Source organism: Bactrocera latifrons, unplaced genomic scaffold (genome assembly GCF_001853355.1).
Source record: "Bactrocera latifrons isolate USDA-ARS-PBARC rearing strain unplaced genomic scaffold, ASM185335v1 scaffold_128, whole genome shotgun sequence".
Classification (NCBI taxonomy): domain Eukaryota; kingdom Metazoa; phylum Arthropoda; class Insecta; order Diptera; family Tephritidae; genus Bactrocera; species Bactrocera latifrons.
In genome coordinates this window covers 219,610-231,785 of record NW_017534719.1, presented here as the reverse complement: position 1 = coordinate 231,785, position 12,176 = coordinate 219,610, and the positions used below count along the sequence as shown (strand labels likewise).

The 12,176-nt window shown below is 32.4% G+C and overlaps 3 protein-coding genes and 1 long non-coding RNA gene across 4 annotated transcripts in view; 2 read left to right on the top strand and 2 right to left on the bottom strand.

Moving 5' to 3' along the window:
* Positions 1–2,882: 2,882 nt before the first annotated feature.
* Positions 2,883–3,742, bottom strand: LOC108978853 (uncharacterized protein C9orf85 homolog). Its single transcript, XM_018949345.1, has one exon. It carries the CDS (start codon positions 3,644–3,646, stop codon positions 2,999–3,001), a length of 648 nt encoding a protein of 215 aa, XP_018804890.1. The 5' UTR covers positions 3,647–3,742; the 3' UTR covers positions 2,883–2,998.
* A 510-nt stretch (positions 3,743–4,252) lies between these two features.
* On the top strand, positions 4,253–8,059 carry LOC108978852 (probable ATP-dependent RNA helicase YTHDC2). Its single transcript, XM_018949344.1, has 4 exons — positions 4,253–4,975; positions 5,034–5,241; positions 5,305–5,916; positions 5,976–8,059. Exons 1-4 carry the CDS (start codon positions 4,403–4,405, stop codon positions 7,922–7,924), a joined length of 3,342 nt encoding a protein of 1,113 aa, XP_018804889.1. The 5' UTR covers positions 4,253–4,402; the 3' UTR covers positions 7,925–8,059.
* Positions 8,060–8,117: 58 nt separating this feature from the next.
* On the top strand, positions 8,118–11,076 carry LOC108978849. Its single transcript, XM_018949343.1, has 2 exons — positions 8,118–10,346; positions 10,411–11,076. The coding sequence occupies exons 1-2, from the start codon at positions 10,257–10,259 to the stop codon at positions 11,020–11,022; spliced, it is 702 nt and encodes a 233-aa protein (XP_018804888.1). The 5' UTR covers positions 8,118–10,256; the 3' UTR covers positions 11,023–11,076.
* The window catches only part of LOC108978851, an 8,119-nt gene continuing 6,569 nt past the window's right edge, over positions 10,627–12,176 (bottom strand). Inside the window, exons 2-3 of the long non-coding RNA XR_001994140.1 lie at positions 10,848–11,000; positions 10,627–10,790 (exon numbers count right to left, since the gene is read on the bottom strand). This is a non-coding gene — a long non-coding RNA (uncharacterized LOC108978851). The remainder of the gene's footprint in view (positions 10,791–10,847; positions 11,001–12,176) is intronic.

Below are 12,176 nucleotides of genomic sequence, written 5' to 3'. Positions count from 1 at the left end.
ACTTATATTCATTACTATACTTTTCTTGGTGTGCGAAATATTTTTTTAAAATTTATCTAATTTATTGACATGAAAATATAGATTAGGGGCTCGAAGAAGATCTGGACTTTTGGTATTGTTGTTTTTGTTGTTGTTAATTGGCGTAGACACCGCTYACGCGATTATAGCCGAGTTAACAACTGATATTACTCACAACATATTCCCACGCAAATTTATTTTAAAAGTTACTTTACCTTATATTATATATTCGATATAAAGCCTGCTATAACCAAGCCGAAAATTAAGTTACAAGTACAATGGATCGCGGCAATGAGAAGTATCTCATGGGAAAATCTGTTAGAACTACGAAAATGGGTGAAATCGGAACCGGTTTTGTTAAACACTACTAAAAGTGCCTCTTTGTGCACAAAGTGAATATAATCGGGTGAAAACATGTACTAGCCCTATTTAACTAATATCAGGATTTTCCAACATAAGGTTGACTTTACTCCTTATACAGGTAGTATAGTGATGATAGTAAGTGAAGCACCTTATTGAAACTAAGATAACACCGTTTTCTGTTAATTATATGTAGTATTCCCAAAAATTGATAAACACGGAGCAATACTACCACCATCTCCCATATACTTAATATAAGGTCTTCAAACTTCCGGTCGGCTGTATATATCGATCAATATGTAAGTATCTTAGGTAAATTAACATAACGAATATATATGGTACTACAGTGACCGCCCCGACGGAAGAGAAGGACGATAACTGATCTTCGCCTAAACTCATCAATATTTAAATTTTACAATCAAAAGTTTAAATTTTTAGAGTGTATTGTGAACTGACGAAACAAAGGTTAACAGGATAGGGCCAGATGACAGAATATTTCTACATCGTCCTAAGTCCCAAGCATGTTATCCTAAGTACACTCATGCTTTTGAGTCTATGCCAATTAAATGGAAATTTTTGCAAGAGAGCGATCTCAAACAAAATTGGTTTTCTGCAGAGAGGATAGATATTCTGGATTGGATCCAATGGAATGAAGTCAAGACTGAAATTGCAAAGGTTAATTATAAAAATATGAACGATCTCTGCTCTGCCGTTAAAAAAAAATTTGGTACGCTTAACCTAAAGCATAGTGCCAGAATGTCGTAGAAAGTATGGGTCGCAGATGTGAAGCAGTCACTAAAAATAAAGGTTACAGCACAAAATATTAACAATAAAAACGTTTGTATGGAACAAACTTTAAAAAAATGCAATATGAACTAAATTCTCCACATTTTTTTAGGTTGTGCCATTTATGTGTCCAGCACATTATACCAAAGTTTTCGAATTTTGATGATTATTTTTATTTTTTAGTAATGAATTGCAAAATCATTTTGTACTGTCATTGAAGACAAAGAATGAACCTTTTAAAATAACATGTATGATACTGTCACACAAGAAATAAGATATAAAATATTTGCCATTTATGTGTCCATAGCATTAAACTATATTATTTTCCATATAATATGTTCACTTAATTTTGCTAAGATTTGTTACATTTTGACTGATGTAGGCGATACAATAAAATTCTTATATCAGATACATACATATGTATATGGGATCTAGGTTTAGTATTGACCTACTTTTATAAATTTTCAGCATCACGAAATACTAGTACCAGAAAAGATCTAGGCAAAGTTTCTAAAAGATTATATAAAGTTAACCGTATGCTTGAAAATTTTTATACTCAGTGTATGGGGGCTAGGGGACGTATTTGCCCGATTTGATCCATTCTTAACAAAACTGTGTAGAACCGAATTAGTGAAGTGTTAGCAGATAAAAAATCAAACAAACAAGCATTAACAATTTTCGAACTTTAAATGATATTATCTCAAATACATACAGTGGGTGAAATAATTATGTACATATGTATGTATATGGGAAAATTCTTCAATGCAATAATAATAATATGTTTATTAGCGGCCGATAGCCCATGATGCTAGTGCTGCGTATTTTCTTAAGTTTGTATAATAATTGTATTATTATGTAAGCTTTTATAAAAAAAAAAAAAAAAAAATATGTTTATTTTACCACTATATTAGCTTTTGTTGCTGGATACCTTTGTAGTGGCTTCTTAACATAGCGGTAGGAACAGTTAGTCTAAATATTACATGTATATAATGTTGGTGTGCAATTTTTGATAAATTTCGGATTAGCTATAGCGAAATAAGTATATGGGACAGTTCATTGTTTGACGCGATTATATGCAGATCTATATGACAACCCCTTGCAAATTCGGTGTCAATTGTCTCTTCCACTGACTATTCGACGTGTACAACAAATCCTGAAAGTAGGTAACACCATTCGATATGAAAATTGAAGTGCAAAACCTAGACTTTTGCAAAGACACAAGTTGGCGAGACTTCAGTTTGCAGAAAAGTATACAGAGAACTTCTGGATAACGTGTTACATGAATTCTAAAATGTCCAGTATATCTTGAAAAAAAAGTTTGTATTTCTAAAAGTTTGCTAGAAACGGTTGTCTCATATAATTTTTTCGTACACTGTAATATCTATTTTTTCCTTAATCTGGAGAACCTTCTCAATCCGTACATCCTCATTTTAATATCAAAATCGTAGGATGCGGAAAAAATTTGAAGTTTTATTATCGGCGTCGCTTAACATTTGGCAGATAGTTAGATTGGCATATGGTAATATGTGTTAAAGAAAGTCGCTGTTTTTCAAGCCAAATATCGGTTAAATCAATAGAGCGTCAGCAGCGGTAAGATTTTTTCCATAGAATTTATCTTTTAAATTGCTCTCTAATATAGTTACAGAAATAATAATTTTACAAAGTGTAAGTCAGAACTGTACCGTGTTAAAAATATATATTTATTAGTAATTATCTAATTGCGTAATATACAGTAATATTAAATATTTTAAATATATTTAGGGTCTGTATAAATAACATAAGTCACTTAAAATATTATTTCAATTCAGTTTCAAAAAAATAATTCAATTTTGAACTAAATGGGACTTTCATCGTCGCTTTCGGGGTCCGCATCGGATATTATATATTCGTCTTCATTACTTAACTTGAGAAAGTCAATCTTTTGAATTAATTCTTCTCTAGTATGCGGTAAAATTATTTTATCATCCAATTGTTTCCTAAGCTGCGTGTCACTTTCAATTCCTACACCAGAAATCGTCTCCTCTAAATCTTCATGTTTTTTACCCTTATCCATGTACCGAATGAAAGCCCTTCGTTTCCGTTCGGGTAAAGATTTTATAAGTCGTTCCATTTCCAATTTCAATTTGACTTGTTCTTCCATTGTTGGCTGTGGTGGTTCTATGACAACTTGCTCTTCACTTTTTAGACATTTAGCGCATACATGTGTTTCTAGAGCACAGTGTCGACAAAGCACATGGTACGCTTTGATAATATTCTTCTGCTCACAACGAGTACACTTTTTTGGTTGAGTAAGGGGTTTATACTTCTTATATTTAATTTTCCATTCTATGACATCCTTGCAATGTTGACAAACCTCGGAGACGTGCAAAGAATTTATTTTCTTTTGTAGATTTGTTTTGTCGTGCAGGTCATTTTTAAAAACTGTTCGATTTTTATGCTTTTGTGATCGTGTCCTTGTTGCATTACCACGCTGAGTGCTCATTTTGACAATAACTTTACTATTTTAGGCAATTTAAAATAAAAAACTTATATGAAGCATGTTTTAAGATATGAGATTAATCAATCGAATACAGATAAACTAATTATCGACTTTTCAAATATCTAGAAACAAACTGTGAGAACCTTGAAACACTTACGCTGCAGTTAAGCAACAGGAAATTGCTATCAAGTTGACCACACAAATTACTTTTAAAAATTATTTTGAATGTTTGTAGGCTGTAAGCAACTTGATAATCAATAAAAATTCAAGACGTCGTCGTTGTTGTTATTGTAGAGAGAGAATTGGTTCCTTGTTGAGTCCATGGCCGAATAAATATATAGTGTCCGTTCCGATTACGTATGGAAACATTCCGTCGTCATGGAAATCGATTAAAATTCTTGAAAATTTTGCGTGATTTTAATAATATAATGCAACTTACTGTTTGCTGTCAAATATACTATTTCATACTCATAAGAATTTAATGGGAACACTTCTTTTTAGTTCCACATTTGTGTTCATTAAAATAATTTAAAGGCCTGCTAACATTAAATCCATCTAAAACCAAAAAATTACCCAGTCATGAGAAACTAAATGTTCTTTGTGTGAACACTCTTACAATTGTGGTGAAATTTCATTATTGGTAGTTTACTAATGCAAGAACAGTTGTAAAGAGGTGATGAAAGTCCTGCAAATACATCTAAAAAGGATCCGAATAAAGTTTTTAAAAAGTTGAAAATTTCAGAGTATTAATAAGTAAAAATGACTGAAGATGAAAACATTGCAAAACAAATGATGACGACAAGATCCCATAATAAAGAAAAAAACGTACACAATGAAGTACATTTACCTGAAGGCGACCGGTTACAATTGCAACAGCGCATATCAGAATTCATGGCCGGTACAGAAGTTGAGTTGATTATTCCAGGGTTATCCAATGCCCAAAGGAAATATGCTCATAAATATATTGCTCGCCTTGGACTATTGTCAAGAAGTTATGGCTCGAAAAATAACCGCGTATTACATATTACACACCGTAAACGTCTAAAATCATCAGGGTGTTTACATAAAGTTGAATTGTCGTCTGCTAGTCGATCGGTATTGGAAAAATTACATTTATATGACACCCCTTCAACTGAGAGAAACGCATTTGAACGTCGGCAACGTCTACAAAAAAAGAACCGACTGCGTAGCGAGGCCCTATTAGGTGGATTGGGACCACGTCTTGTGCCACCCCATCCAAAGCGCATATCTACCGAGCTTTATCGGGACAAAAGAGAACTTCCAATTTACTTTTATCAAGATGAGATAAATAAAATTTTGAAAGAAAGTCACGTGAGTAAATCAAATTAATGGAAACTAAGCTTTCTTTTAATTATGTATAAGATTTCAGGTTTTTATTATTAGTGGGGAAACTGGTTCGGGGAAAACCACCCAAGTGCCACAATATATTTTAAACGATAGTACGCGTAGAAGTCGTCCATGTAGAGTAGTCGTTACACAACCGAGACGAGTAGCAGCAGTTTCTGTTGCCAATAGAGTGGCAGAAGAAAGGGGTGAACAAATTGGAGATACTGTTGGTTATCAAATACGTTTGGAAAGTATGTAAGGGATAAGTGTCAAAAAAGATTTCGCTTTAATAATGCCATAATATCAATTTTAAGGTCGCGTTCAGAAAAATACAAATTTAATCTACACAACAAGTGGTTGTCTACTACGATCCATAATGACTGATGCGAATGATTTCTTTCGAAAAATATCTCATTTAGTAATTGATGAAATTCACGAACGAGATAAGTACACTGATTTTATACTTATAACCATTAAGGACCAACTACGAAAAAATAAAGATTTCAAAGTTATTCTAATGTCAGCTACAATGGATATAAATTTATTATCAATATACTTCGAAAACTGTCCAGTGGTAAATGTACCCGGTCAGGGTTATAATGTAAAAATTTTCCACCTTGAAGACATTCTTTATAGAACGGGCTACCGAACCGCTTTAATGGACAAATATTTACGCTCAATGAACGAAATCGGCATAGCAAAGTGTAGGGAAATATATACGAACACTGACAAAGATGAGAGCAAATCAAATGGAATGCAATCAAATATAAATGATACACATTTACAACTCAGTTTAGATACCCTCATTGATCAGTGCTTTGCTGAAAACTACCAATACGAAGAGGAATTATTCGCTTTGTTTGATCAAATTCAGTATTTTATTGAAAGTGAAGGTATGCCAGTAGATACGATGCATTCACGAACAGGTAAAAAAATAATTCATATAATTATTTTTAACTATAATAATTTTTGGAATATGTTATAGGAACAACCGCACTTATGGCAGCTAGTAAATGTAATTTGCCAAAATATTTGAAACTATTTCTGCATCATAAAGCTAATGCCCATCTAGTTAATGTCGAAGGCTTTACTGCTCTCGATTACGCGAACATGCATTCGGATAAAAGTTGTACGAAAATATTGCAAAGTCTGGATACCGTTCAGAAAGAACAAATGATATTAAGCGAAGAATTGCACGAACAGCAACGTATTTTATATGCCTATCAGAAGCAATTTAATGATGAGAATGAAGTTGATCATGATCTGATTTTATCACTAATAGAAGGTCTTTATCGTAGTCCACACCCTGGTGCTATCATGGTATTTCTGCCAGGATACAATGATATAGTGCAACAAAGAGATCTTATTCAAAGTACACTTCCAGTTAATACATTTCGGATATGTATTCTTCATGGTCAGATGGATTCAAACGATCAGATTGAAGCCCTGCAAAGACATTCAGTTCGAAAAATAATACTATCTACAAATATTGGGCAGACGTCAATAACAATACCAGATTTGGCCTACATTATTGATTCGGGAAAAGTTAAAATGAAAACGCATGATTCAATAACGGAATCGTCTCAACTTCAGTCAGTATGGATATCAAAAGCAGACGCAAATCAACGGTCTGGACGTGCTGGTCGGACTCAAAATGGTGTTTGTTATCGATTATTTTCTACGGCAACATATGAGTATATGCCGAAGTTTAGTGTTCCCGAATTTATGCGGATTCCCTTGACCGAAATTTGCTTATACGCAAAGACGCTAGATCGTCAAAGCGATGTACAATCATATTTAGCTCGTTCTTTAAACCCTCCCTCAAACGTAAGTGTACAGAATGCTATTAAAAAACTGCAAATACTAGAAGTGTTTGATGGCGATGAAAACGTTACGGAGTTAGGCAGACATCTAGTTGAAATTCCCTTAGATGTTCAGCTTGGCAAATGTTTGATGTACGGAATTTTTTTAAAATGTTTTGATTCTATATTGACAATTGTTGCTTATCACTCTGTAAAAGATCCTTTCATCTTACCAACAGACCGTGCAGCCCAAGGTCCTGCTTCATTCCAGCGTAAATCTTTTGCAGGAAAGACTTTTAGTGATCAGCTGGGTATATTATTGTTATATAAATCTTATTGCTCGGTTCGTAACAATAAAAAACGTGTTCGAGAGTTCTGTAGCAAATACTTCCTGTCACACTCTGCTATGGAAACATTTTGCGCAACGCGACGTCAAATAGCTGACTTGTCATCACAAAAATTTCATGTTGGCCAAGAAGCATCTCTATTCAATGATGACTGGAATATTGTTCGTTGCTGTTTGGTTGCCGGCTTCTATCCTAATGTGGCAGTAATTGATCGTGAACATAAAACTATAATATCGGGGGCCGAGAAACGATTGCTTCTACAACGGACGTCCGCATTGAACCCTCCTGGTATGAAGAATTTTAAAGAATTCATTGATGAGTTACCATACGATTGGGTGGTGTTCTATGAAAAAACACGTGTTGGGAAAACTTGTTCCCTAAACATGAACACTGTAGTTTCACCAGTAGTAATTATTCTTCACTGTGGCAAAGATTGTTTACTGGATGAAGATATATCAGACAACTCTGAAATATCAGATAACGAAGAATCGCTTTTAGAAGATAGTTCAGATGCAAAAATAAACGAATTACTAAATAAAAGCGTAACAACACTTTCATTATCAGAACCTACAGCAGCCAATAACCAAAGCGCTATAATGTCTTTAGATCATTGGATAAAATTTGAATTACCTACCAAAGACGCTAAAATGCTCTTACAACTTCGAGTTCTAATTAAATCTCAATTTGAAGCATTTTTACGAAGTGGACATTGTATGCAAACATCAACTTCAGTTTATTGCATACAAAAACTACTTCATAGTTTAGAAAATATTTTTCCAACATAAATTACACTTGTTTTTACCTATATGTATTGTAATACTTAATACCGCAAGTACTGTCTTCATTTCGTAACTGTGTTATGTATTGTCAATATGAAATTTTATATATCCATATTATGTAAATACATAATTCATTAAATATTGGAGCTGATGTTCAACTATAAAAAAATTTCAATGCTTGCTTTGGAAATGTGTAAGATATTTTTTTTATTCAAAACACATAAACAACAATTTTTTTTAACTGGTGTATTCTCATTATCTCTATTATAAGCTCCCTAGGATTTTAAAATATGAGACATTAAAATTATTATAATAAAATCACAAATATTTAAGCAATCTTGGGATATTTTGTATGTAATTTAGTAGACTTGGTAATCTTAGATATTTTCAAATGTTTTACACTCCTGCCCTTCGGATAATTACAACATCAACACAGTAGGTGATAGATTGTTTTTTATTAATGACCATTGATAAACTTATGACCCTTTCTGGTTTAGATTTCAATTGAATTTTCAAAATATTTCTTGATCGAAAACAACTCAATTCGAACTTTTTTGTGGCATTACTGCTATTTAGTGGTTATAGTAGAGGATTTGTGGAGTAGAAAGTAGAAAAAATAGTAAATTAACTATTTCAAATAAATGTATACATAAACTATATATATAACTACTTTATTGCACTATTTATATATGAACTACTTTTAAGTCTATTAATAGAAATACATAGAAAAATAGTCTCAAACAAGTAAAGAAGGGTGCAACCGAACATTTTATACTCTTGCAACTTGCATGAATCAAAACCAGGGAAATACTTTAAGGTATAAAACCAATAGTATAGAGTAAGTCAGCAGGATGCTCAAAAATCCTGATATTAGTTATATGGGGACGACTGTCATGATTGAATTAAATAAGAGGTTTTGAGGGACTTCCACATATTTCTTTTTTTTGGCCCAAATGCAATATAATTGTTGAAATGATAATGTGATTTAACGATAGCCGACTTTGCGTTTTCAAAATATAACTTAAGTATTAAAAAAGATAACACAGAACTTATCACAAATAGTACCTTTGACATTTTTTCATAAGCTGTAAATTGTAAAACGCTACACATGTTTCTTAGTACCACAAATAAAATATTAATAGTATGTCATATAGTATCAAATTACTGCATTCCCCTAGAAATGTGAAATGTGTGTAAGACTTTTATCCTCAACAGAACTTTTTGTCCCACGAGGCGCGACAATGATTTACTGTGTGAAGATGCAAATTCATTTGACAATATTCTTAATATCTATAGTTTAAAAGTATATAAATTAAATAAACACATTAGATCATATGCGTATACATTTATAGTTTGCTCAGCGTAGATAATAAGTAACGATGTAAGCACTTAATTTACTATTATTTTTGAGCATTTTTATAACCTAAACATTAAACTGGTTATTTAGTTACAATTAGAATAGGTAGAATGGCAAATAAGTTGTTTGAAGTTATTCATAGTTAATTGTACCCATGTACATATTTATGTGTGCTAAACAAGTAGTATAGATGCATATATTCTTTACATAGTGCGTTTGGTAATATACTGGTAAAATATCATTGTTAATATACGTATGGATAAAAATTATTTGAATTACACACATACATACATATGTATGAAACTGTATGGTAAATATATATTATATGCAGATATGGAATAAAAAGTTTTGACAATAGTCTGGAAAAAGATTAAGTTACTTTATAATAGCAATTCCATCATCTATCAATAGTATACATATGTATATATTACATTTAAGTATGTATTTATGTACTATAAGGTTTTGGGAATATTCTGGAAAATGAAAAGATTAAGTTACTTTATAATAGCTAATCCATCATTAATTGTTTTATGTTGGTTAATCTAAAATTAGCGAATTAATTCTTGTCCACATCAACAGTGGGGCAAATACGCTGTTAAAAATGTTGTATTATATATGGTATAATAGGTCACATATTAGTAAATAAGCCGTATCTTAGAAATAAAAAGTTATTGGTCCGCAAATGTGTATGTATATAACTAAATCTATAGATCCAATTCTAATCAAACTGGTTTTCAAAGTTGTATGTTCAGTTGGATATTCGCATTATGAAATAAATGAGTACATAAAATATTTATAAGTTTAAAACAAATAATATAATTTCACTAACATTAGAAATAATTTGTAGCGAAACGATGCCGCTGTAAAAGGTATACATATGTACGTCTGAATGACTATATGATTTATGATGGTAATCGTAAATTTTCTACAATCTAAACAATCGGTAACTTCGACTTATAAAATAGCTACGTAAAATTTAAAATGCAACAGTCGTTAATTCTTCGTAAGTTAATATTAACTGAGATAATGAAAATCCTCACAGTAATATTACTTATTTGCCTTGCGAATGTGGTAATTGTTTAACATTTCTTGAAATTTAGAATGTGAAATCCCTAAATAAAAATTTCCTTTTTAGATTGGTACTAACAAAGTTTCATTACCAAATGTTAATTATGAAGGAATTGTAGATGATTTTATAAAAGAAGCTCAAGAAATTACTATTAAAACTGCCAACGCTTTGGAATCGCAATATAAAATAATCGTTGTAGAACCCACAAACCAAGTTGACGCTGTAGTACAGAATATTGAGGATCGTCGCAAAGAGAGTCCAAAGTGTGTAGAAGTTAAGGATCCTGAGGTTCAGATCGTTGTGGACAGTTTACATGATGAAATTAATGCTTGTGGCGCTGTTGCTGTTGAAACATCCGCGGGAATTATGAATGATGTTTACGCTGCAACTCAGCAGATAGTATTGGACGGTTATGACGTTTTAAAACTTTATCAAAAATGCAAAAACTACAAAAACAGTGTTTTAAAGAATTCTTGTTACGCTAAACTATCAATTAAAGTTACATTGTTCATTAAAAACTCGCGTCGATCTATAAACACTATCAAAGGTGCTAAACATCGTGTTCCTGCAGTGTTCTCTGAAGCAGATGATTGCACACATACGGCTGCAGATCTAGCCATTGTTGATTTAAATGCCATTCATACTGAAGTTGTTTCCTGTATAAATGAAAATAATTAAAAAAATAAAGAAATATTTATTGGAGTATATACCCGCTGAGACCTTTAAAAAGTATTTGATATTTTGACTTCAAATTTTTTGAGTGAAAATTAGGATTTTTCGACATTACGTCCTTATATTGACGAAATATTTTAAATAAAGAAGTAAGGAAGAGCCAAGTTCGGGTGCAGCCGAACATTTTTTACTCTAGCAACTTGCAAAAATCAAAAACAGGGAAATACTTTAAGGTGTAAAGCTAAACATATGTATATAGTAAAGTCAGCCGGATGTTCGAAAGGCACAAAGATACACTGTATTGAATAAAACACGCTCTTTTATTTTCATTGAGATAACTCACATATTGGCCGATATGTGCGGTATAAAGTCACCCTGAAGATCGAAAATCTTTATATTAAGTAGTGGGGCTAAGAAAAGTATTAATCCGTTTGAACCCATTTTTGACATACAGACATACTATTATGAGAAAAGGATTATCTTTTAATTTCAGTTATATATGTATATCACCCATTGACCGACCTTTTCGATCGAAAGTCAACTATACGAATCGGGGTCTAAATATTCAGTACCTATGGGCTTAAACAGTTTTGATTGGATTTAAACAATTTTTGGTCATAAGGTGGCACACTAAAGACATTATTCGTGCAAATTTTTATCCCGTTGTTAGAGGTCGGAGTCACGCGTCACAGGTGCCCCTTGCTGCTGGGATCCTCTGTATCAAATTACAGAGATATACATATGCAAGAATTAATGTAGTGCTTAGTTATGGCACTTTATATGTTCTCTTTTAAGGGTGATTTGTGGGCGTTACAGTGGTCCGATTACGCCCATTTACGAACTCAAAATTTTTTTGTACTAAAGAACCTGTGTACCAAGTTTCATCGAAATATCTCAGATTTTACTGAAGTTACAGTTTGCACGGACGGACGGATGAACAGTCAACGGGATTTCAACTTTTCTCGTCATCCTAATCAATTATATATATAACCCTATATCTATCTCACTTAGTTTTAAAGTGATACGTACAGCCGTTTGGTGAACAAAACTATAATACTCTGTGGTAACTGGTTGCAAGAGTATCAAAATGCAGTTTATTTGGGAAATAACAACGTAAGTTTCCACCAAGTTTCATCGAGATATCTCAGATTTTACTCAAG

What these genes read in the sequence shown, in the direction of transcription:
- LOC108978849 (XM_018949343.1), top strand. Translation starts at nt 10,257, where the DNA reads ATGCAACAGTCGTTAATTCTTCGTAAGTTAATATTAACTGAGATAATG. An exon ending in TTATTTGCCTTGCGAATGTG is followed by an intron (nt 10,347 to 10,410) that starts GTAATTGTTTAA and finishes TTTCCTTTTTAG; the next exon opens with ATTGGTACTAACAAAGTTTC.
- LOC108978853 (XM_018949345.1), bottom strand. Translation starts at nt 3,646, where the DNA reads ATGAGCACTCAGCGTGGTAATGCAACAAGGACACGATCACAAAAGCAT.
- LOC108978852 (XM_018949344.1), top strand. Translation starts at nt 4,403, where the DNA reads ATGACTGAAGATGAAAACATTGCAAAACAAATGATGACGACAAGATCC. An exon ending in TTATCAAATACGTTTGGAAA is followed by an intron (nt 5,242 to 5,304) that starts GTATGTAAGGGA and finishes ATCAATTTTAAG; the next exon opens with GTCGCGTTCAGAAAAATACA. An exon ending in TACGATGCATTCACGAACAG is followed by an intron (nt 5,917 to 5,975) that starts GTAAAAAAATAA and finishes AATATGTTATAG; the next exon opens with GAACAACCGCACTTATGGCA.